Source organism: Euphorbia lathyris, chromosome 9 (assembly GCF_963576675.1).
Source record: "Euphorbia lathyris chromosome 9, ddEupLath1.1, whole genome shotgun sequence".
Taxonomy (NCBI): domain Eukaryota; kingdom Viridiplantae; phylum Streptophyta; class Magnoliopsida; order Malpighiales; family Euphorbiaceae; genus Euphorbia; species Euphorbia lathyris.
Genome location: NC_088918.1, coordinates 65,355,293 through 65,377,234, shown reverse-complemented (window position 1 = coordinate 65,377,234; position 21,942 = coordinate 65,355,293). Strand labels below are relative to the sequence as shown.

The window sequence follows — 21,942 nt, the reverse complement described above, 5'->3', positions numbered from 1 at the left end:
TACACGTAATGCAATATCTGCCTTCAAAATTGCTTTGTTTTGTTTGCTTGCTTGATTGTTATTATTGACTTGTCTCCGAGCAGAATTCGGCTGCTAAGCCTCTCTTTGCTGCTTAAATCCACGGATTAGGAGTACGTAATTCATTAGTAATGTTCTTGTATTTGCACGTCTGGTTTCTTGTTCTACGTATTAGTTCCTTATAATCAACAAGGCAATTCCTAACAAATGGTAGTACATGTTTGGTGTATAGAATTCTAGGTTGATCGGAGACTGTCAAGGTATGTTTATAAACTTATTAGTTTGATTTTCCTAATTGGAATAAGAACTGCAAACGTTCTTTTTAAAGGAATCCTATTAGGAAAACGGATTATACCATTTGAGTATAGCTCAATTGGTTTATCTCCACAAATGGAGGTGGTAAGTTATTCGGGCTGTCAATTTTTGATGTGATAATATGATTTACAGAAACAATTCGCTTGACATGACCAGTTTGATAGTTTTATCATTTTTTTTTGTCATTGATATCATATATAATCACATGAAATATATAGATACATATAACACGATAGCCTATTTTGATGGCATGTTCAATACTCGACCTTTTCAATATTTATAAAAAAAATTAGGAAAATGATTATACTTTTCAATTTATATGAGCAATAGTTGTTTGATTATTTACTTACGATGAGAGTTTCATAGCTTCTATTCTTAGCATATGCATGTGTAAACTTTTAAGTACGATTGGATCTGATAGAGAATGGTTTAGCCTAGTGGTAGGAATGTTCTAGAAGAGGTGAATTGTATAAGGCAAAAGGTGTTTTGGGTGTAAGCCATTAGTATTTAGGAGGAAGGAGGAAGGAGTTTAGGAAAAGGAGATATTTTATGAGTTGATGTTGCAGGGCTCTACTTAGTAGAGGAGGGTTTTCTCGTGTGGGGACTAGGGCTTAGCTTTATTCATTTTATAGTTTGTTCATCATTGTTTCATTTTCCATTTCAATAGTATTGTAAGTGGATGCTAGTGGTTCCATCAATATATCAGTATTTCTCCTTTCTATTTCATCTCCGTGTTTGAGATTCTATTATTGGCCCGACTTGTTGAATTTGTTGGCAGCGAAGCATGACAAATACAGAAGAAAATGATAGATTTGAGAGGAGTTGAGAGAAAATTAAGGAGGATTTGAGAGAGATATGATAGAGATGCTATAAAACCTGATGGAACCACTTATTTTTCTCTAGTAATGATCCAAAGGAATGGTTAAGGCGCATTGAAACATACTTGAAGTTCAATCAAACACTAATGAATCAACAGTTCTTTGAAGTTCGGCAATGTTTGGAGCTTTACGGCAAGCACTGGTTCAACCTTATTATTGAAATCTATCCGTATTTAACTTGTTCTAAATTTAAGGAGTTTTTCATTAAGAGATTTGGGAGTTCAGAAACTCATATTAGGGAACAAGTGAACCAAGAAGCAAAAACTAACAAGGATAAGGTTATGGGTTCATATTCTAAAGATGGGGAAGATGAAGACAATGAGATGAAGCAACAAGAGAATGATTCTATTGTCGATATTCAATTTGGTTCCTCCATTGTTGTTCTTAAATCTGACAAAAATCAAGACAAGATTTTGAAGGATCTCCTACCGCCAGCGACATTATTTCCCGCAATAAGGAGAAGAAATAGAGAACGTCGACGAAGAATCTTCAAACAAAATCGAACAATCATCACTAGTTATCTATCTGGCAGAAACACATCAACTAGAGATAATACTACTATAGGAACGAGGTTTATCGTGCTCATTAATCCGGAACGATGATGTTGTACATGCGGAAGGGGCCATTAGTAATATCTTTTAGCTGATAGAGATGCATGTAAGCCACTATATGTTCATACGAGTCGAAACCTTAGACCCAGTAGTGGAATCAGCAAGAAAATAGGTGAAGCAAAGATCCAAAACTTGAGGACAGAATCAAATGTTTCTTATCTAAATCCAATCTAATTGTCGCGATTAACCCAACAACTCGACAATTGATGGCCTTCATATCAACTGGTGAGTTGCTATATTTCCATACCCCTATTTCGGTTTCGAAATGGATAATATATACTATGGGTTTGCAAATACAAACTATCCCATAATTGGGAACTGAATTTGGAAATTTCTTATATCTTGTGGATGCTTTAATTTTTAATTCGGTCAAATAGTTGGAATATTTAGGTGTTGGCATGGGCCTGTTGCAGATTTAGAATAGAGTGACATAAATATAACTTCACTTTCAGGTGGAGATATCAAGTCATGTGCCTCCATGGAGCACTATGAAATATGAAGACAATGAGAGAGCGTTTGGTATTTGATGAGGATAGGGATATGGATAATGATAAATTTTGGGATATGAATAAGGATAAAAGATGGAGATAAGATAAAAAAAATAGTTTGAAATTATTATTCCACGTTTGTTTTGTGTGATATGAATAGTGATAGAATAATATATTTTATTATATTACCCCTACTCTTTTTTTTGAAACAAACCGAACAATATTAATATTACCCCTACTTAAATTAAATAACATTAATTTGAGGGACAAAATGAATTTTTTCATGTCATTAAAATTGTAGGAGTTTATCATAACCCCTTTATAACACCCCCTCATGGGAATAAGATTTGAGGGATAAGAATTTATCCCTTCTTTATCCCGTTGCTCTATCTCTAAAACAAGCATGAGATGATTGATCTTTGGATTTTTTTTATCCATATCTCACCCCCATTTACCCCTTATACTAAACGCCCTCTGAACCATCATAAGAGTTGCTCAAAGTTTGGCGAAGTAGGTCTTGCTCCTTACCTATTTGATAAAATGTCTGAAAGAAACAAATCTTTTTGAAATATATTGGGAGTCCATTGTATTCTTCACGGAGATGCGAGATTTGGGTATTAAGCCTAGAGTCTTTGCATTTTCTAGTATGATCATTGCCTGTGAAAGGTCAGACGGTATATTAAGTAAATGGGTTCAAGTCTATCATTTGGTTGTCAAGTTTGGCCTTTTTTTTAATGTATTTGTGGATACTTTGTTTTTGCATTTTTATGGAGTATATGGGTTAAGATTGAATGCAAGGGTGATTTTTTGGAAGATGCTAGATAAGAATGTTGTTTCTTGGACTACAACCGTGGTTGTTTGCTCTGATATTGGAGATATAATGGAAGTGGTGAAGATGTATGTTGATAAGTGCAATTTATACCTTTATATTTATAGAGTTTAGATGCAAATTGGAATCAAAAAGAACAAAATATTATCTATAAGTCTTATAAATTGTCTTATCTGTGCAGATTGTTCTTATTTGCATCTACTTGCTCTTATAATGAAGTCAAGAGCAGTCAAACCAGGAGAGAGAAAAAGAGAGGTCACGTGAGGCATCTACTTGGGGAGAAGAAATCTAGAGTTCCAATGATGACTGTAATAAAGTTAAAACAATAATGTGTTGCATGCTGTCTTTTATGGAACATGGGAAGTTGAACGATTTGTCAATTTGTGAGCAGCTTGTTGTCTGCTTGTGCTACTTTGTCCTATCCTGTTGATTGCTTTGTCTTGTTCTGCATGTTGTTCTGTCTCTTTTCAGTAGACTGTTCTCCAGCTGCTGACTTTTTAGTTGTTTGTTTTACTAGCCTTATTTTAATGTTTTTAGTACTCTATATATACAGCTCCTTGCTAGGATGCTATAGGATCATCTCTTATCATCATCTTTAACTTTTGTATTTCTGAATATTAGTTAGATCAATTGTGGATCTAACATTTTATCAAAGTATCATTTCTTGTTTTCATAAAAATATCTTTTATGATTTAAATATTAGCATGAGTGAGTAGTCATTCTAAGGGCTAAAGCAAATCTTAGGATGGTAAATGTAAGTATTTTCTTCCCTAATGTAAACGAAAATATTTTTAGATGATTGCTACATGGGTTCGTAATTCATTATAAGCTAGCTAACTTATATGTTAGTCCAATAATTGCGAGAAGACTCGAGTTAAGAGATGGAAATACTATTTAGCACACATTGATTAAGGATGGAGATACGATTAACAATGTGCCAAGGGTTTTTAGCTTATTGGTAAAATGCTTTCTTACTCTTAATACTTAGGAGTTGTGTAAACACAAAGAAAACTAGTTTGCATGCTCTTAAAGAATCTTGAGAAAAAGGGAGACCTGGCCCTAATGAAAGTAGTGAAAGATACTTTGGGTCTATGTTTGTAGCATCGCTAATTAGGAAGACATTTGCTTGTTCACTAGCTGTCTGGCTGTGATTCCACCCTGTTCTCTTTTATCTTGATTCACCCTAGTTTTGCTTTGTGTGCTTAGTCTCAGTTCTGATTCATTTACTATTTATCCTGCGGTTAATCTTAGTTATTCAAACTTCAACTTTAAGTCACCAAATTCACCATTTTAAGAACTTGGATGTTCTATAGAAATACCTTTGACTTTTAACGGTTCTATTCTTCTGGAGACGATAATCTACTTACACTTTATTACTTGTACCTAGTGCACTTGCTAGAGTCATACCTTTTGGGGACAACATATGCACATATGAGATGTGAAGGATTGAGTTATAATGCCAAAAATTTAGCTATGTGATTGGTTGCAATTTCTTTGGTCTTCAAATTCTAGGCAGACATTCAAGTTTGGTCTAGAAACTCATTGTCCTGTAGCGAACTCTCAAAATCATAAGCTTTTCAACCAAAGTCTCGCGTTTTCCATATCAGGTAGTCAGTTTTAGCTAATTGTTGTGAAAGTTAGCCTTGTTGTTTTATATGCTAAGGAAATACATTCAATGGTCGGTGTGGTCATGTTCAATCAAATTTGCAGTTAAGATTGTCGCAATTGTGATTTGGTAGTTCCAGTTTCTCTACTACAATATTGGAAGGTGCTTTTTGGATGGACAAATTCAACAAATGGTTCTCTTAACTTCAGTCTTGAGGACACGACTGTTTTGAAAGGGTGGTAATGATAAAGAATGGTCTAACCTAGTGGCAGGAATGTTCTAGAAAGGGCGGTCTATATAAGGTAAATGGCATTTTGGGTATAAGTCATTAGTATGTAGGAGGAAAGAGTTCAGTAAGAGGAGGGAGATAGTTTATGAGTTGTTGTTTGGTTATTGTTTTAATGGTTGTACTTAGTCGATAGGGGTTCCTCGTGTGGGTGGGGATTAGGGCATTAGCTCTATCCATTTTATAGATTGTTCATCCTTATTTCCTTTTCCATTAGATTCTATCAATACATCAGTATTTCTTCTTTTTATTTCATCTCTGATTTTGAGATTCTATAGAATTTGAGAGTTAGAAATTTAGGTAAGGAATATGATTTTCTTTGTTTCGTTTTCAATTTGAATAATATCGTAACTGGATATTATTGAGATTCTATCAATATATCATTATTTCTTCTTTCTATTTCATTTCTATTTGAGATTCTATTAGAATCTCATAGAATTTGAGAGTTAAAAATTTAGGTAAAGGATATGGTTTCCTTACCATTGTACCAATTTATCGGTTGCTAATGTATTATGTACTCTTTGCTTATGGATGTAGGCAAAAATTACCGAACCATACTCTTTTATTTTTGTGATTACATGTCTAATTTTATTGTTTCATTCCCGTATCTCAAGCTTGTTCTAATCAAACACTTATTCAATTCCTAACATCTTCATCCAAGAAAAAGGATTTTTTTTAATGGCATGGAATCTAATGCAGCACGAAGAGCTTATAAAAGATTCAAGTAAATATTTAGACGGTGGCGATTAGGAACCTTCGCACGAAGTGGTGAGCCGTCTCTTCCTCGGCTCCGGTGGGAGAGTGTGTCCGGAGCCGATCCTACCTCTCGGACGTCGGTGATCTGTTGGGCCTTGGTTTGGTCTGCTAGTGTGGTGTTTTCTCTATTCTAGCGTGGTTTCTATTGCTCTCCTCTTTCGATTTTTGTGCGGTGGAAATAGAAAGGGGGCGGCCGGATCGTCGAACAAGAGGCTTATCTTCCAGGTTCTTGTGTCTATCCTTGAATCTTTTACTGTTTTAGTGAGTGCCGATAATTGCGGGTCTCCTTTGCAATCGTTTGAGGACTTGGATCTGTGTTTGGGTAGAATTGGGGCATTCTTCATAACCTTTGCTGTTTTGTGACTTTTGCTTAATCTTTCAATTGATTATTCCGGAACTGAAGAGTCTTGGTTCTATGATGATGTTCTGTGCGTTTTGATCACTTGTGTTACTGGTTGGGGTTTTTTATGTTATGTGATGTTGTGCTGAAAAAATTAATTTGATTGAAAAATCTGGGTTAAGAGAGACGGTGATGACCTAGATACCTCATGTCTCCTCCATTGTCCGCCCCTGCCGGTGCGACACCGTTCGCCATAGCCCATCTTTTCGATCGATCGGAATTCTCTCGGTTCAGTTCTCCGGAAGCTGATTCTGTTCCCAAGTTAGTCGACTCTGCGAAGTCCTCCTTCGCGGCCGTGCTAAAGGGTGCAATCCCGGTGGCAATTTCTGCGCCCTCTCAGCCGATGGTATCGGAGGAGGGAGGCTTTAAGGCGGTTAAAGTACATCAAGACATCTATGATTAACGGGTTAGGTCTTTTCAACACTCGGTCATTGGTCGTATTTCACTGAACAAGGGGGATTGTCCATGGAGACATGCTGAGCTGAAGCAAAAATTGAGCCAGGTATGGAAGTGTAATTTAGATTGGAAGCTTATTTCTCTTGGGAACGGATTCTATCAGATTATTATGCCAAATGCAAATGCAATTCAATCAATTTGGGGAAATGGAGCAATTTCGCTGAAGCCGGGCATTATCAGGTTCTCGCCTTGGACCCCTGGCTTCAACCCTGATATGCATAAATCTACTTCAGCCCATGTCTGGATGAGATTCTATAATCTGCCGTGGGAGTTCTGGGATACTAGAAACATTGCTAGCATTGCTCGGGCTGTTGGAGTTCCTATCAGATTTGATCAGAACACGGTAAATAGGGAGTTTGGGCACTATGCTAGGGTCCTTATTGATGTTGAGCTGACGCGAGAAATCCAATCAAAGATTCAGGTTGATACTGATAATCACAAACAATGGGTTTACATAGAGTATGAACATCTTCCGATGCTCTGTGGAACTTGTTCCTTAATTGGCCACTCATCGGCACAATGCAGGCGCAATATCGATGCTAACGGACCTCAGGCACCGAAGGGAAAGCAACCTAAGGATGCCAAAGGGTTTGCTGAACACAAACAATAGAACCCTGCTGCTGAAAAAGCTAAAGCAACGATCCCGTATGTTCCTAACAGAAATGAGAACTCGATGCAAATGGTGGTGCACCAATCCGAAATCTAGAGTAAGGAAGCATAATCGACCAAACTCTGGGGTGATTGCAGTGAGGGAGAGGGACGCTCGGTGTATGATTCTGAAGGATTTGCTCTGCGCTTGCCTACAGCCTTGCCAAAAGAGGTAAAATTTCTGTCTGAAACTCCTGAATGGGCACAACATGTTCTTAGAACTAATAACATAGAGGTTAGTGTGTTGAATAGAAATGAAGGGACTGAGTGGATCACCACGAGAAAAAAACCTAGGGCTAAACGAGCTAATTCAGGCTTGAAGGGAGGGGCTCGTTCTTCCATCAATTTTACATGATTATTCTGTACTGGAATTGCCGAGGCATCAATAATCCGGGCACGCAAAGAGCCTTAAGGCTACTATGCAACAATAATCGCCCGGATTTAGTTTGTATCTCGGAGCCTATGGTGGATTTAGATGCTATTTCTTTGTTTTTTTTGGAACTCACTTGGTTTGCAATTTGTATCAAGGAATGATTGCAATTCTATCTGGATTTTTTCCAAGATTGAAATTATTGATCGATGCTCAATCATTTCTAATCATGATCAGCACATCACTATAAAGTACAGTTTGAATGGGGATGACTACCAAATCTCCTTTGTCTATGGAAACAATTCGTCAAGTAGGCGTCAGATGCTTTGGGATTCGGTTTTGGCTATCAGGGAATGCAGGAAACAGCTTGTTCTGGGGGATTTTAATGTAGTAATGGGGGCACGTGAAAAAACGGGTAGACCTCAATCAGCAAGCAGCTGTCGTGACTTCAGGAACTTTATCAGTGCGGGTTATCTGTCTGAGGTTGATAAATCAGGGTTTCAATTCACTTGGTCGTATGGAAGAATGGGGATGGGCATGTTGAATGCAAGCTGGACAGAGCTTTGGTCAATGATGATTTTCTAGATGGCTGGGACAGGCTAAGTTGCTCGGTTCTGCCTCACAGCAAATCTGATTGTTCTTTCGTGTGTCTCGGGATATACTAGAAAGGCTCGTTTCCATTTTCTCACCATGTGGACCACTCATAGCTCGATTCATAAGGTGATTTCGAATTATTGGAGGGATAGCCATCTCTCTTTTCCTCCGGCCCAACTTCTGTGTCACAAACTTAGAACGCTCAGGCCCAAACTCAGGATGTGGAATAATGAGGTTTTTGGTCGTGCGGACAGAAATATTGCTGAGGCTCAGGCTCGTCTAGACGAAGTTCAAGCTTCCATATCCAGTAATGGGTTGAATGAGGAACGGCATATTCAGGAGATGGTGGCTCAGTAGGAGCTCGACTTACATCTGTATAGACAGGAACTGCTGCTCAGGGATAAAAGCAGGGAAAAATGGCTGGCGGCATGAGATCGTAACTCAAGCTTCTTTTATCGAGCAGCAAAAATTAAAAAGGTTCATTCTTCGCTCATCTCTCTTTTAATTAATGGTAGTTTGGAGAGTGATGAAAATGTAATTTCCCAGCATGTTGTGGAGTACTATGCTTCATTATTCACGGGAAGCAGGAGGAATATTGATTACGCTGCTATTAATTCTGTTATCCCGTGCAACGTGTTTGATTTAGACAATGAGCTCCTCACTAAAAAACCACGGTATCAGAGATTAGAGATTCAATATGAATCGGGATAGCTCGCCTGGTCCTGATGGATTTGGAGGGGTGTTCTATCAGCATTTTTGGGATATTGTTGGATCAGATGTGTTTCAGATGGTTTCCAGCTTCTTTGATTCTGGTTATATGCACCCGGGAATGAACTCCAGTATCATTGCTCTTCTACCTAAGGTGGATGGAGCTAATGAAATTCAGCAATTCCGTCTTGTTGCTATGGGAAATTTCAATTACAAAATCATTTCCAAGATTCTGTCTGATAGATTAGCGCCTATTGCTGCTGGTATTATCTCTAATAATCAATTTGGGTTTATATCTAGCCGGAGCATTCATCACTGTATTGTTGCGACGCCGGAGGGAGTTAATATGTTAAAGAAGAAGTGTTTTGGAGGAAATATGGCGTTGAAGATTGACATTAGGAAAGCCTTTGACACCCTAGATTGGAACTTCCTCTTAGCAATCTTGGAGGCGTTTGGCTTTTCTCTTCAGTTCAGAAGCTGGATCTTAGAAATCCTTAGATCAACTAGAATTTTTGTTGCCCTTAGAGGAGGTCTCAAGGGTTTCTTTGGATGCTCTTGCGGGGTTCGTCATGGTGACCCTTTGTCGTCCACACTGTTTGGTTTGGCTGAAGATTTCTTGGGAAGATGGATGTCCAAATTGGTTAGAGAGGGCAAATTTGAGCCAATGTCTTACACTAGAAACATTGCCTTCCCCACTCACCTTCTATATGCTGATGATATGATGGTGTTTGGGCGGTATTCTTTAAAAAACATGAAGTGTGTCAGGGACCTCTTTGATTTTTATGCGAGTACCTCGGGTCAGGATGTCAATTGGGATAAATCTCAAGCTCTATTTGGTAATTCTGTCACCTCTGCTTAGGGGTGAGCAAAATAACCGATAACCGATTACCAAACCGATAACCGAACCGAAGTTTTAGTATGGTTCATTTATTTTAACATTCTGGTTCGGCTCAGTTTTAATTTTAGCTTAGTTTGGTAATCGGTTATCGGTGCGGTTACTGAAAAAATATATCGGTATAACCGATAACCGAACCGAACTTGGTATATAAATATAAAAAATATAATTTTATTTTTACATATATAAATAACTTATAAAATATAAAATCTAACCCCTAAAAATTATACTTTTATCTTTATATACATAAATTTTGGTTCATTAGTCTTTAATTTCATCAATTGTAACTTTTATACAAGTGCACTATTTGAAAACCAATTATATAAAAATATACAAAAATTAAATATTATGAATTTTCGGTGGCTTGGTGTTCACATGATATAATAATGGTAAAAGTTCTCCGGTTATCTTAGTTAGAACATTTGAATTTCTCTTACATTCTACGTTCCCGAAATGGATCCTACTTTATTTTTCACTGTACCAGTTATTCGGTTGGTAATCGAACCGAACCGAAACTTTTCGGTTAAATAAAATTCGGTTACCAATCTTATTCGGTTCGGTTATGAAAATAACACAAACTTCGGTTCGGTTAGTAATCGAACCGAACCGATGCTCACTCCTACCTCTGCTCGCAGAATTCGGATGATTGGAATCCTAGGGACTAAATTGGCCTCCCTTCCGTTTAATTACCTAGGAGTTCCGCTTTTCCATGGAGCTCCAAAGGCTAGATACCTGCAACCGCTAATTGACAAGTTTCTCAGTAAATTCAGCAACTGGCGGGAAAAATCTCTCTCTTTTACGGGTCAGCTTACATTGATTAAATCGGCTATGACTGGGGCTCTCATCCACTCCTTCTTGATTTACAGATGGCCCTATGCCCTCATCTCCCGTTTCAATAAAGCGATTAGAAATTTTCTTTGGATTGGGGATAGAGATAGAAGAAAGTTAATTTCAGTTCCTTGGAGAGTTTGTTGTCAGGAGATTCAGCATGGTGGATTGGGAATTAAGAATTTCAGAACATTCAACGCGGCCTTGATCGGGAAATTCAGTTGGGAATTAATTCAGGGTCAGAGTCACATTCCCATTCTTCTTCGTCACCGCTTTCTTGAAAAATCGGGATTGGCTAGAAAATTTCTCTTGAATTCCTCCATGTGGACTTCCTCTAAGCCTATTTTTTATCATATTCGACTTAATGTCACTTGGTGGTTCAATGAAGACTCCAATTTAAACTTCTGGACAGACAGGTGGATCGTCCCTGCAGTGGCTGATCAGGTGGGGATACCAAGGAAAGATCAAAGCAAGCTATTTGCCCCCATTCATGAATTCAGACGGAACGGAGGCTGGACTAGATTGCAATCGCTGCCCGTTCACGTTCAAGAAAACATTAATAACGTCTTTAGCGTTAATAATGACACTGATATTTGCATTTGGCAGCCGTCGGACAACGGCAAGCTCTCGGTGAAACTTCTCTATTTATCATTGCTTCCAGGGAACCCGTTCGACTGGCATAGGCTGCTGTGGAATCCGTATGTGCCTCCTAGGTGCGCGGTCACATGTGTTGGGCTTATGGAGACTAATATATATAGGCCTAACTGAAGCGATGGGCCCAACTGCAGCGATCCAACTTACCAGTTAGGGTTTCAGGAGTATATATGTAACCTCTTTCTCTGTAATCCGTATCTCATTCATTATAGTGAAATATCCTGGCTTGGTAGTGCCCCCAGACGTAGTCATTCTAATCGAGTGGCGAACTGGGTTAACAATTCTTGTGTGTTTGCTTATTTTTCGTTTATCGTAATTTCAATTATTCCTAACAACTGGTATCAGAGCGAGGGTAATTACGATGGGAGACGGAAAAACCCCTGTGGAGAAATTCGATGGTTCGGATTTCGATTTCTGGAAGATGCATATTGAGGATTACCTATACGGTAAAGATCTGTACCAGCCCCTAGGTGAGCAGCCGGAGGATATGTATGATGAAGAGTGGAAGCTATTGGACAGAAAAGCGATGAGCGTGATTCGCCTGTCGCTGTCCAGAAACGTGGCGCATCACACGGTGAAGGCAAAGACCACGAAGGAGATGTTGGAGATCTTGAGTTCGTTGTACGAGAAGCCTTCCGCGGTAAACAAAGTTCATTTGATGCGGCGACTGTTTAATCTGCAGATGACGGAGAATATAGCAGTGGCGACGCACCTAAATGATTTTAATATGACAATCACTCAATTAAGTTCTGTAGATATTGATTTTGACGAAGAGGTATTAGCCCTAATTCTGTTATCTTCTTTACCAGAGAGTTGGAGCGGCACGGTTACTGCCCTAAGTGCTTCAGCAGGGAAAGAAAAACTTAGGTTTGATGATGTCAGAGACTTGATTATAAGCGAGGAGATTCGCAGGAAAGAGTCAGGTTCCACATCTGGATCAGCCTTGAATGCAGAGAATCGGGGCAGGTCAGATCGTAGGTCAAAGCAGAATCGTGGTAGGTCTAAGTCCAAAGGGAGAGGGAAACCTGTGAAGGACAAGAGCCACATCAAGTGCTGGAATTGTAATGAGAATGGTCATTACAAGAGTGAATGTAAGGCACCGCAGAAGGAGAAGTCAGTGAATTCAACCAGCGAGGATTTTGGTGATGCGTTGATTCTGAGTAATTCAACTGCAGAAACAGCAGCAGAAGCCCTGGTATTGAGTGTAAGAAGTCCTCTGGAGTCTTGGGTATTAGACTCAGGAGCTTCGTTTCATTCATGTAGTAGTGCAGATTTGATGGAAAACTATACCTCTGGGAAATTCGAAAAGGTTTATCTTGCTGATGATGAGCCTTTGGAGATTGTAGGGAAGGGAGATGTTTCGATCAAATCTCCGAATGGATCTGTGATAAAGCTGTCTGGAGTAAAGCATGTTCCTGGCCTAAAGAGAAATCTGTTGTCAATTAGGCAAATGGATGATGAAGGTTATTGTGTAATCTTTGCAGGTGGTGCTTGGAAAATGACCAAAGGAGCCATGGTGGTTGCCCGTGGTGAGAAGGTTGGATCGTTGTACTTAACAGACAACGTTTTCAATAGCATTGATGTCGTGAGGGAGAATGTCAATGCAGATTTGTGGCACTGCCGTCTTGGTCATATGAGTGAAAAGGGGATGAAAGTGCTGTGTTCAAAGGGTCTGTTGCCGGGTCTGAAATCTGCTGATCTTACGCTGTGTGAGGATTGCATCTTTGGGAAGCAGAAAAGAGTCAGTTTCTCTAAGGGTGGCAGAACTTTGAAGAAAGAGAAGTTGGAGTTAGTTCACAGCGATCTATGGGGTCCTGCACCTGTGAAATCTCTTGGTGGGGCTTTGTATTACATGACCCTCATTGACGACTCCACTAGGAAAGTGTGGATCTATTTTCTGAGAAAGAAATCTGATGCTTTTGATTCCTTTCGAAAATGGAAGGCCCTGGTTGAGAATGAGACAGGTTTGAAGGTAAAGTGTTTGAGGTCTGACTATGATGGAGAGTATGAGCTTAGGGAATTCAAGGAATTCTGTGCTGAGAATGGAATTCGCATGGAGAAGACTCTGAAAGGAACTCCTCAGGAGAACGGAGTTGCAGAACGAATGAACAGAACTCTGTGTGAGCGTGCTAGAAGCATGAGGCTGAAGTGCGGACTTCCGAAGACGTTCTGGGCAGAAGCAGTTAACACTGCAGCATTCTTGATCAATAGAGGGCCATCGAGTCCCTTGGAGAGTGGCATTCCTGAAGAGGCTTGGAGTGGCAAACAGGTAAATCTATCTTTTCTACGAGTATTTGGATGTGATTCATATGTTCATATTGCTCCCCTTGAAAGAAGTAAGTTAGATGCGAAGTCTATTAAGTGCACGTTTATTGGATACGGTGGTGATGATTTCGGATATCGGTTCTGGGACAGTCAGAACAGGAAGATTATTCGCAGTCGGGATGTTGTTTTCAACGAGCAGATAATGTATAAGGATAGTCTGGGCGCATCTGATACTGGTGATGCAGGACCAGAGGTCGTGGACCTAGACATCACGAATTCTGGTGGGAGCAAGGAGGTAGTTGTGGAGGAGACAGTTGTGGAGGAGGCAGTGGTGGAGGAGGCAGTGGTGGAGGAGGCAGAAGAACCCCAAACTCCACCGGTTACACTGCGCATATCCACTAGAGAGCGTAGAGCACCTGACAGGTACACACCTACAAGCAACTACATGCTGTTGACAAATAGTGGTGAACCAGAAAGCTACTTGGAAGCATCTCGTGGAGAGGATGCGAGCAAGTGGAGGCTTGCAATAGATGGTGCGATGGATTCCTTGATGACCAATGGCACCTGGGAACTTGTTGAGCTTCCAAAGGGTAAGAAAGCTCTACAATACAGGTGGATTTTCAGAATCAAAGAAGAGGCTGATGGTAGCAAATGCTACAAGGCAAGGTTGGTCGTGAAAGGCTTTCAGCAGAGGTACGACATAGATTATACTGACGTTTTTACTCTAGTGGTGAAGCTGACTACTATTCGTTTAGTGTTGAGTATGGTAGCTGCAGAAGATTTGGAGCTGCAGCAAATGGATGTAAAAACGGCATTTCTTCATGGGGACTTAGATGAAGACATATATATGAAGCAACCTCAGGGCTATGAATCTGATAACACTGAGCTTGTGTGCAAGTTGAACAAGAGCTTGTATGGTCTGAAACAAGCTCCAAGACAGTGGTACAAGAAATTTGACGGTTTCATGCACGAAATTGCGTTCGTGAGGAGTGAAGCTGATCATTGTTGTTACTTCAGGAAATTGAATGAAGGCTACATAATTTTACTGTTATATGTTGATGATATGCTGATTGCAGGGTCGAGTGCTCGAGAAGTGAGAAAACTGAAGAAGCAGTTATCTGAGCGGTTTGCTATGAAAGATCTCGGTGAAGCTAAGCAGATTCTGGGCATGAGGATTGAAAGAGATAGGAAGGCTGGAAAGTTGTATCTCTCACAAGCTGAGTATATCAAGAAGGTCTTGATTAGATTCGGCATGCAAGATGCCAAGCCAGCTACGGTTCCTTTGGGTAGCCATTTCAAGCTATCTAAACATGACTCACCCAAGAGCAGAGAAGAGCGAGTCCAGATGGAGAGAACTCCATATGCCTCAGCAATTGGCAGCTTGATGTATGCAATGGTGTGCACAAGGCCAGATATTGCACATGCTGTGGGAGTTGTTAGTCGTTTCATGGGAGACCCTGGTAAGAAGCATTGGGAAGCAGTAAAGTGGATTTTGAGATACCTGAAGGGAACCACTGAACAGGCCCTATGTTTTGAGGGCAAGAAAGTTATGTTGACAGGATATGTGGATGCAGATTTGGCATCTAGTGACCTTGACAAGAGAAAAAGTACAACCGGATATGTCTTCACATTGGGTGGTACTGCTGTCTCTTGGGCTTCAAAGCTGCAGAAGGTGGTGGCTTTGTCTACTGCAGAAGCTGAGTACGTTGTAGTGACTGAGGCTAGTAAGGAGATGGTATGGTTGCAGAATTTCTTGCGTGAGTTGGGAAAGGAGCAGAAGGATCCTATTCTGTACAACGACAGTCAGAGTGCCATTCATTTGGCAAAGAATCCCGCCTTTCACTCAAGAACAAAGCACATAGAGTTGAAGTATCACTACATACGGCATATCTTAGACATGAAGATATTGCAGTTGATGAAGATTCCAGGCACAGAGAATCCTGCAGACATGTTGACTAAGGTTGTAACCTTAGAGAAGCTGAAGCTATGTATGGCTTCAGCTGGCCTTGGTAATTAAGTTAAAGGCATGGCATTACTATCAGATGAAGGATTTAGTCTCCAGGTGGGAGATTGTTGGGCTTATGGAGACTAATATATATAGGCCCAACTGAAGCGATGGGCCCAACTGCAGCGATCCAACTTACCAGTTAGGGTTTCAAGAGTATATATGTAACCTCTTTCTCTGTAATCCATATCTCATTCATTATAGTGAAATATCCTGACTTGGTAGTGCCCCCAGACGTAGTCATTCTAATCGAGTGGCGAACTGGGTTAACAATTCTTGTGTGTTTGCTTATTTTTCGTTTATCGTAATTTCAATTATTCCTAACAACATGTTGGATGCTACTTCATGGCAAATTAGCGGTTCAGAAACAGCTACAGGTCCGCGGTTTGTCTATGGCTCAGCGTTGTGTACTATGCAAGCATGACGGTGAGAATATCAGCCATCTGTTCGTTACCTGCAACCTATCACAGAAACTTTGGCGAATGATATTTCAATTATTTGGAGTGGCAGTTTGTAGCGGAGCTGATTTCGCCGATTTTTTCAACAAAATCCGAGCTGTGCAGGTTAGTCGTGGAATTAGAAGAGCCTGGAATTGTGCTGTGATTACTTGCATCTGGTTTATATGGACTACTAGAAACAAAATTATCTTTGACTCCGATCTCCCTTCAATCCAAATTTTATGTAGTAAGTTGCTGTTTTTTTTGTTAAAGAATGCATGAATTTATCGCCTAACAGCAGACAAACAGTCGAGCCAGATTTTGCCGTGGTAAGATGGTGTCCGCCTCCGATCAATTGGCTGAAGGTCAACACGGACGGAGCCGCTGACAGCCAAACGGGAAACGCGGAAGCGGGGGGTGTATTCAGAAATAATAGGGGGTTTGTGGTTGGTTGCTTCGTGTTTCCTATATCGGGTGATTCTGCTCATGTGGCTAAGCTTAGAGCAATTATATATGCTATTGATGCAGCTTGGGACAGAAATTGGAGGAATTTGTGGATTGAATCGGACTCGACTTATGCGGTTCGGCTTCTCAGTAGCAACTCTAATGACGTTTCGTGGAGCATTAGACGTGAGTGGACCCGTTGTCTGTCCAGGCTCTCAGCTATGCAATGGCGAATTACTCATATTTTCAGGGAAGGAAATCAAGCAGCGGATCGCTTTGCAGGATTCGGTAAATTGGCCTTTTCTCTGAACTGGTGGCACTCGGCGCCACATTTTTGTCAAGCTTTAGTGTTTGATGACATTTGTAACGTAACTCATATTCGTTTCCTTTAATTTCTCTTCTCTCCTCCTCTCTCTTTGTACAGATTTTCCTTTTTTTCAATATTACTCGGGTTGGTGGTTTGTGCTGGGGTGTCAACCTAGTTGGGATGTCCAGCCTGCCATCGCGTCCCAATCTTTGATTCAAAAAATCTAATGCAGCAATAAAAATAAATGTTGCATTCAAGAGATTGACATTCAGCTTAAATATAATTTATCAAAACAAACAATGAAAAATCCTCATCTTCTAATTTCAACAAAAGCAAAGAAAATGGTGGGAGAAAAGCATACATTGATTAAACTACACAAAACTAAAGAGGAAAAAAAGTGGAAAAAAAAAAAAGAAACCTATACACTTTCAGTTTTTGTTCCTTTTGGCTTCTAAACTTGTCCCATCTTTGAGTGTTTCTTGTGCATCAGTCTCCATTCCAAGGCTGAACAGACAAGCTGCTTGAAGGTATGAAGCAGTTGGCCAATCTGGAGATATCACTTGGGCTTGCATTGCATCCCCAAGTGCTTCTTGTCCCATCTCATTCATCAAGTAAGATAAGCAACGCCTCGCATAAACTGTCGGTGACACCATAGTTCCACCATCAATAAACTGCAAACAGCAACACTCCGAAATTTAGCTTTTTTAGGACTAAGACTAACCAACATGATTCATTATCAGCCATGATTATAACATAAAACTGCAGGATCAAAGCAGTTACTTGTGTATAGCAATCAATGGCAGTTGAAAAATCCTTAGCTCGGAAAGCGGTATCTCCATGCTTCTTAGAGTTTAATGTCTCCTGCATTTGATTGGTCCACATTTGAAAAGAAAGCTGCGAGGCAAGAACACAAGATATTCGAGTTTAGCAACTTAATTTTGTAGATGATTAAGAAAACAGGTAATGGATATGCATATGTATAAGCAAAACCTCGTTGGCAATCCCTTCATCGTCCTTGTATCCAATCTTCTCAAGTATTTCATGAATTGCTGTAAGATCTACTCTCAAGCATGCCTCCCCGAAAGGAGTTAACGACAACTGTTGTGTTGATGATGCAGTTTCGTGCACTATACCCATCAAAATGTGAGACGGAACCTGATAAAAACGTCATTGCATGAGGAATTTGTAGCCTATTTGTTAACGAGCCAGACGCAGACCAATAACTATAACAATGTGGGGCAAAAAAGAAACAATGACTTGCCAATTTGAAGTTAATTCAATCAACTATAGTACCTACCTCTACTTCTTTTTGGAGGGACAAAAGTGAAGTGACAAGGGACTTCGCATTCGGCCTCTCACGAGCTTCATATTGTAAGCAACGGGAAGCTAATCGCACTAATTCAGTTCCATCATCTTTTGAAAAATGACCCTCAAGAGCAGAATCCATCAACATGAGGAAATTTTTGCCGCGAATCAGATCCAGCGCCTAAAAGCAAGTTACACAGTTGAATAAATCCACAAATTAGAGATTATGAATAAGGATCAAAGAAAAAAAGTTAGTTTTGAAAAGCCAAATGATATCCAGATGGTAAGGTTTGCAAACTGAAGACTCATTGGTTCGATGAGCTCCGAAAGGAGCAGCAATGTTAGACAGTTTAGCAGATCCAGATAGGAACATTATGCATATTACTATGACTACTACAAGTAACCAAGAAAATAAGATACATTAACTGGGGGTTGGGGTAAAGACTTACATGACTTGGAGGAATATGTTTGCCACTCAGAAGATCTAACAAGAGCGTCCCGAAGCTGTACACTACACTCTCAGCTGTCACTCTACCTGTTAAGCATAAGCAACATTCTTACAATCTTCTACTTAATTGTTCTTATTGAACTAGACATCTACTCTAAGTGATACAATATATCAGTTTCAAGTCATTTAATTTATAAACAGAATATCAATTTGTATTTGTTCATAGATCTGGGATGCTGTTAGAAACAGTGCTTTTACCAGTTCTCAAGTATTCTGGAGGGGTAAAAGCCAAATTGGTGCTGTAACTTTTGCCATCTCGGCTATTCTTCATTAGTCCAAAGCAAGATAGCCTGGGATTACCATCCTGCGAACATGCAAAAACCGAAAAATTGAGCCAGAAATCGCAATGGATGGACATAAGACACAATGCTGCTAATGAAGGGATACTGTCAAGGAGCGGCCCTAAAGGAAAGGCGATATTTGAGCCAAAATGAACAATATCTACATGGTATTCGGCCAAGCTGTTACAATACAACCGAGGTTTTACCTTATCAAATAAGACTCTGTAGGCATTGAGATCATGATACAAAGCCCTTCCTTTGCTGCTACAATATTCCAGAGCTTCCCCCAAATACAGAGCTACCCTCAATCTCATTGCCCATTTCATAGGCTGGCTGTCCCCTGAATTAAACTCAAACCCCATTAAGAAATTCAAAGCCCAGCATCTCCTTTAATTTTCTTACCAATTGAAAATAGAAAATAATATACTAACAGTGAAATAGATGCTTAGCAAGAGTTTCATGAGGCATAAATTCAGCTACCAGCAATCTCTCATCGCCTTGACAGCAAAATCCAATCAAATTCGCCAATCGCTCACTCCTCAGAGTCCCCACCGATCTTGCTTCCTCCTAAATAACATTTCAAATCAACCGATTCACTCAACATTAAGCCATTAAGGGTCATTATCCAGAACAACAACACTGAGTTTAGTTGAACTCACAAGAAATTGGCGAGAATCCGGCCACGCCATTCTGTTAAATCGCTTAACAGCAATCCAACGGTCATTATCCAGCTTCCCTTTGTAAACAACATTAGGAGCCTTCTCACCGTGCTCCGATACAATATTATCGGAAGAGAAACCACTGGTGGAAGCTTTCAGTTGGTCCAAGCTGAACTCAGTGAAACTCGGCCATATCTCTTTCTCATTTTTGCCTCCATTCTCTGCAATTGAAAAAACCCCATTAAATCCCCACTCCAAAATTAATAAAATCAAAAGTGAGAAAAGAGGAGGCATTAATTACCCAGATCGGAAGCTTCAAGAACAGAAGATTTGAGATGAGGGTGAAACCAACAGAGTGAGAATTTGGAGCAGCGAGCTCCCATTGAAATATATATAGAAAGAAAAAGAGAGAAATGAGAAGGGAAGAGAGGGAATTTCAGAGAGATTTATGTTCCATGTTTGGTGGGAATGTATAGAAGATGAAATTGAGAAAATGGTTAATCTAATTCACGCTTTTGGGCTGCAAAAGGAACTTCCTTTTTTCAATCTCCTTTTTCAACGATGTTTCATCATTCTCCTTTCTCTCTTTTTCATTTTTATAATTTCAGATTTACGTCGTATCGTAAGCTCGGCGGCAAATTGATAAAAATTAACGGTCGTATATTGTATTCTACGGGTAAACGAAAACGTTGACGTATCAGTCAAAATTCAAGCATTTTATATGAAATTAATTAATACTACCATTTTTAGTAATAAGCTTGAAAGATTGGCTTTTTGTATAAATCCAGAAAAGATGTCTTTTGTTGCCTTTTTGAGTTGTTAGTTGAGAGTAGTTAGTTGTCATGTTAAAATTAATTAATTTTGGGTAATTAATTTATTAGTCCCTATATTTTGACAAAACACACTGTTTAGTCCCTTTATTTTAAAAAACACACGGTAAAGTCCTTAACCTTTTTCTTGATGAACTATTTAGTCCCTAATGTTTTTCTCAGTGAACTGTTTAGTCTCTGCCGTTAGACTCTCATGAAGATTCTGTCAGTCAATTTGGATTTACGTTCTTCTTTTCCGTTATTTTCTCTTCCTTTAAACTCTACTGCATCTGAAATCAGCTTTGAGTATTCTTCTTCTTAATTTTCTTCTTAATCGTTTAAATTCGTAAGCATTGGGTCTGTTTTTTCTCTTGTTCCCCATACAAAAAGCTTCTTCTTCTAAATTAGATTTTCTCTTCTGAAATTTGAAGGTAAATAGTAAAGAGTAATTTAGCCATTTCCGAATTCATAAACGGTAAAAAATCTAACAAACAGACAAAAGGACTAAACAGTTCATTGAAAAAAAGGTTAGAGACTTTACTATGTGTTTTTTAAAATACAGGAACTAATACGTGGACTAATAAATTAATTACCCATTAATTTTTTTTGTTATTTTCTTAATCCAATTCTGAATTGACTCTAACATCATTAATTTTTGTTTATAACTAATAAATGCTAATATAGTGCAATAATTATGAATTATTTATTCTCATTTTCAAAGGTCATGTCAAGTTTGAATTACATTACCTAATTAGCCTTTTAAATATATTATAATCCAATTCAGTGACATTTTTTCTTATCCATTCATTTTTTTTAACACTAATGATATTCTATTTCAAGCCTTTCTAGGTTGCTTGAGTTGTAATGATTTATCTGCCGACCTTAATACTATTATTGTCTTTATTTCTATATTGCCTAATATTATTCATAAAAGTCAAAATATGTTTGTGTCAAGTTAGATCTCTCATTAATAGTATTCAGATTGCTTTCGAATCCTTACACTATATGAAGAGAAAGAATAAAAGCTTATGTCGTAATGTTACTTTAAAGAATGATATTAGTAAAGTCTATAATAGGGTGGATTGGAATTTTTTGTAGGGTGTCTTGCTTCCTATAGGTTTTAATCAGCAATGGATTTCTTGGATTATGTTTTGTGTTACTTCTTTATCGTATATGGTTTCAGTTAATGGTCATCTTGTGGGTCACGTCACCCTTAGCAGAAGGTTTCGCAAAGGAGACCCTTTTGTCACCTTATTATATGTTTATCTTTTGTTCTGAAGTTTTATCTGAACTTATTCTCAATGCTGAAAGGAGGGGCATGCTTCACGGCCAGGGGGGAATCCAGCATGGGGGCAGTGGGGGCAGTTGCCCCCACTGACATTTGTATTTTTTTTAAAATCCAGGTATTAATTTTGAAGTTTTAGTGCTTTGCCCCCCTCAGGTTTAGGGTTTATTGGTTTTATAATTGAGGATGAAGAATGATTTTAAATTTAAGATTTTATTTTTATTTTTTTAATTCTGTTTTAAATCAAAACAACATCGTTTTATTTAATTAGAACTATGTCGTTTTATTTACAACAAA

At 39.1% G+C, this 21,942-nt stretch overlaps 1 protein-coding gene across 1 annotated transcript; it reads right to left on the bottom strand.

Moving 5' to 3' along the window:
* Positions 1-17,065: 17,065 nt before the first annotated feature.
* On the bottom strand, positions 17,066-20,133 carry LOC136206975 (serine/threonine-protein kinase BSK5). The gene is made up of 10 exons (XM_065998204.1): positions 19,853-20,133; positions 19,552-19,772; positions 19,324-19,459; positions 19,099-19,232; positions 18,810-18,915; positions 18,553-18,638; positions 18,096-18,284; positions 17,789-17,953; positions 17,579-17,692; positions 17,066-17,469 (listed from the first exon to the last, which is right to left on the bottom strand). The coding sequence occupies exons 1-10, from the start codon at positions 19,932-19,934 to the stop codon at positions 17,227-17,229; spliced, it is 1,476 nt and encodes a 491-aa protein (XP_065854276.1). The 5' UTR covers positions 19,935-20,133; the 3' UTR covers positions 17,066-17,226.
* Between the last annotated feature and the right edge of the window lie 1,809 nt (positions 20,134-21,942).

What these genes read in the sequence shown, in the direction of transcription:
- LOC136206975 (XM_065998204.1), bottom strand. Translation starts at nt 19,934, where the DNA reads ATGGGAGCTCGCTGCTCCAAATTCTCACTCTGTTGGTTTCACCCTCAT. An exon ending in TGCTAAGCATCTATTTCACT is followed by an intron (nt 19,233 to 19,323) that starts GTTAGTATATTA and finishes AGTTTAATTCAG; the next exon opens with GGGACAGCCAGCCTATGAAA. An exon ending in TCCAGAATACTTGAGAACTG is followed by an intron (nt 18,639 to 18,809) that starts GTAAAAGCACTG and finishes TATGCTTAACAG; the next exon opens with GTAGAGTGACAGCTGAGAGT.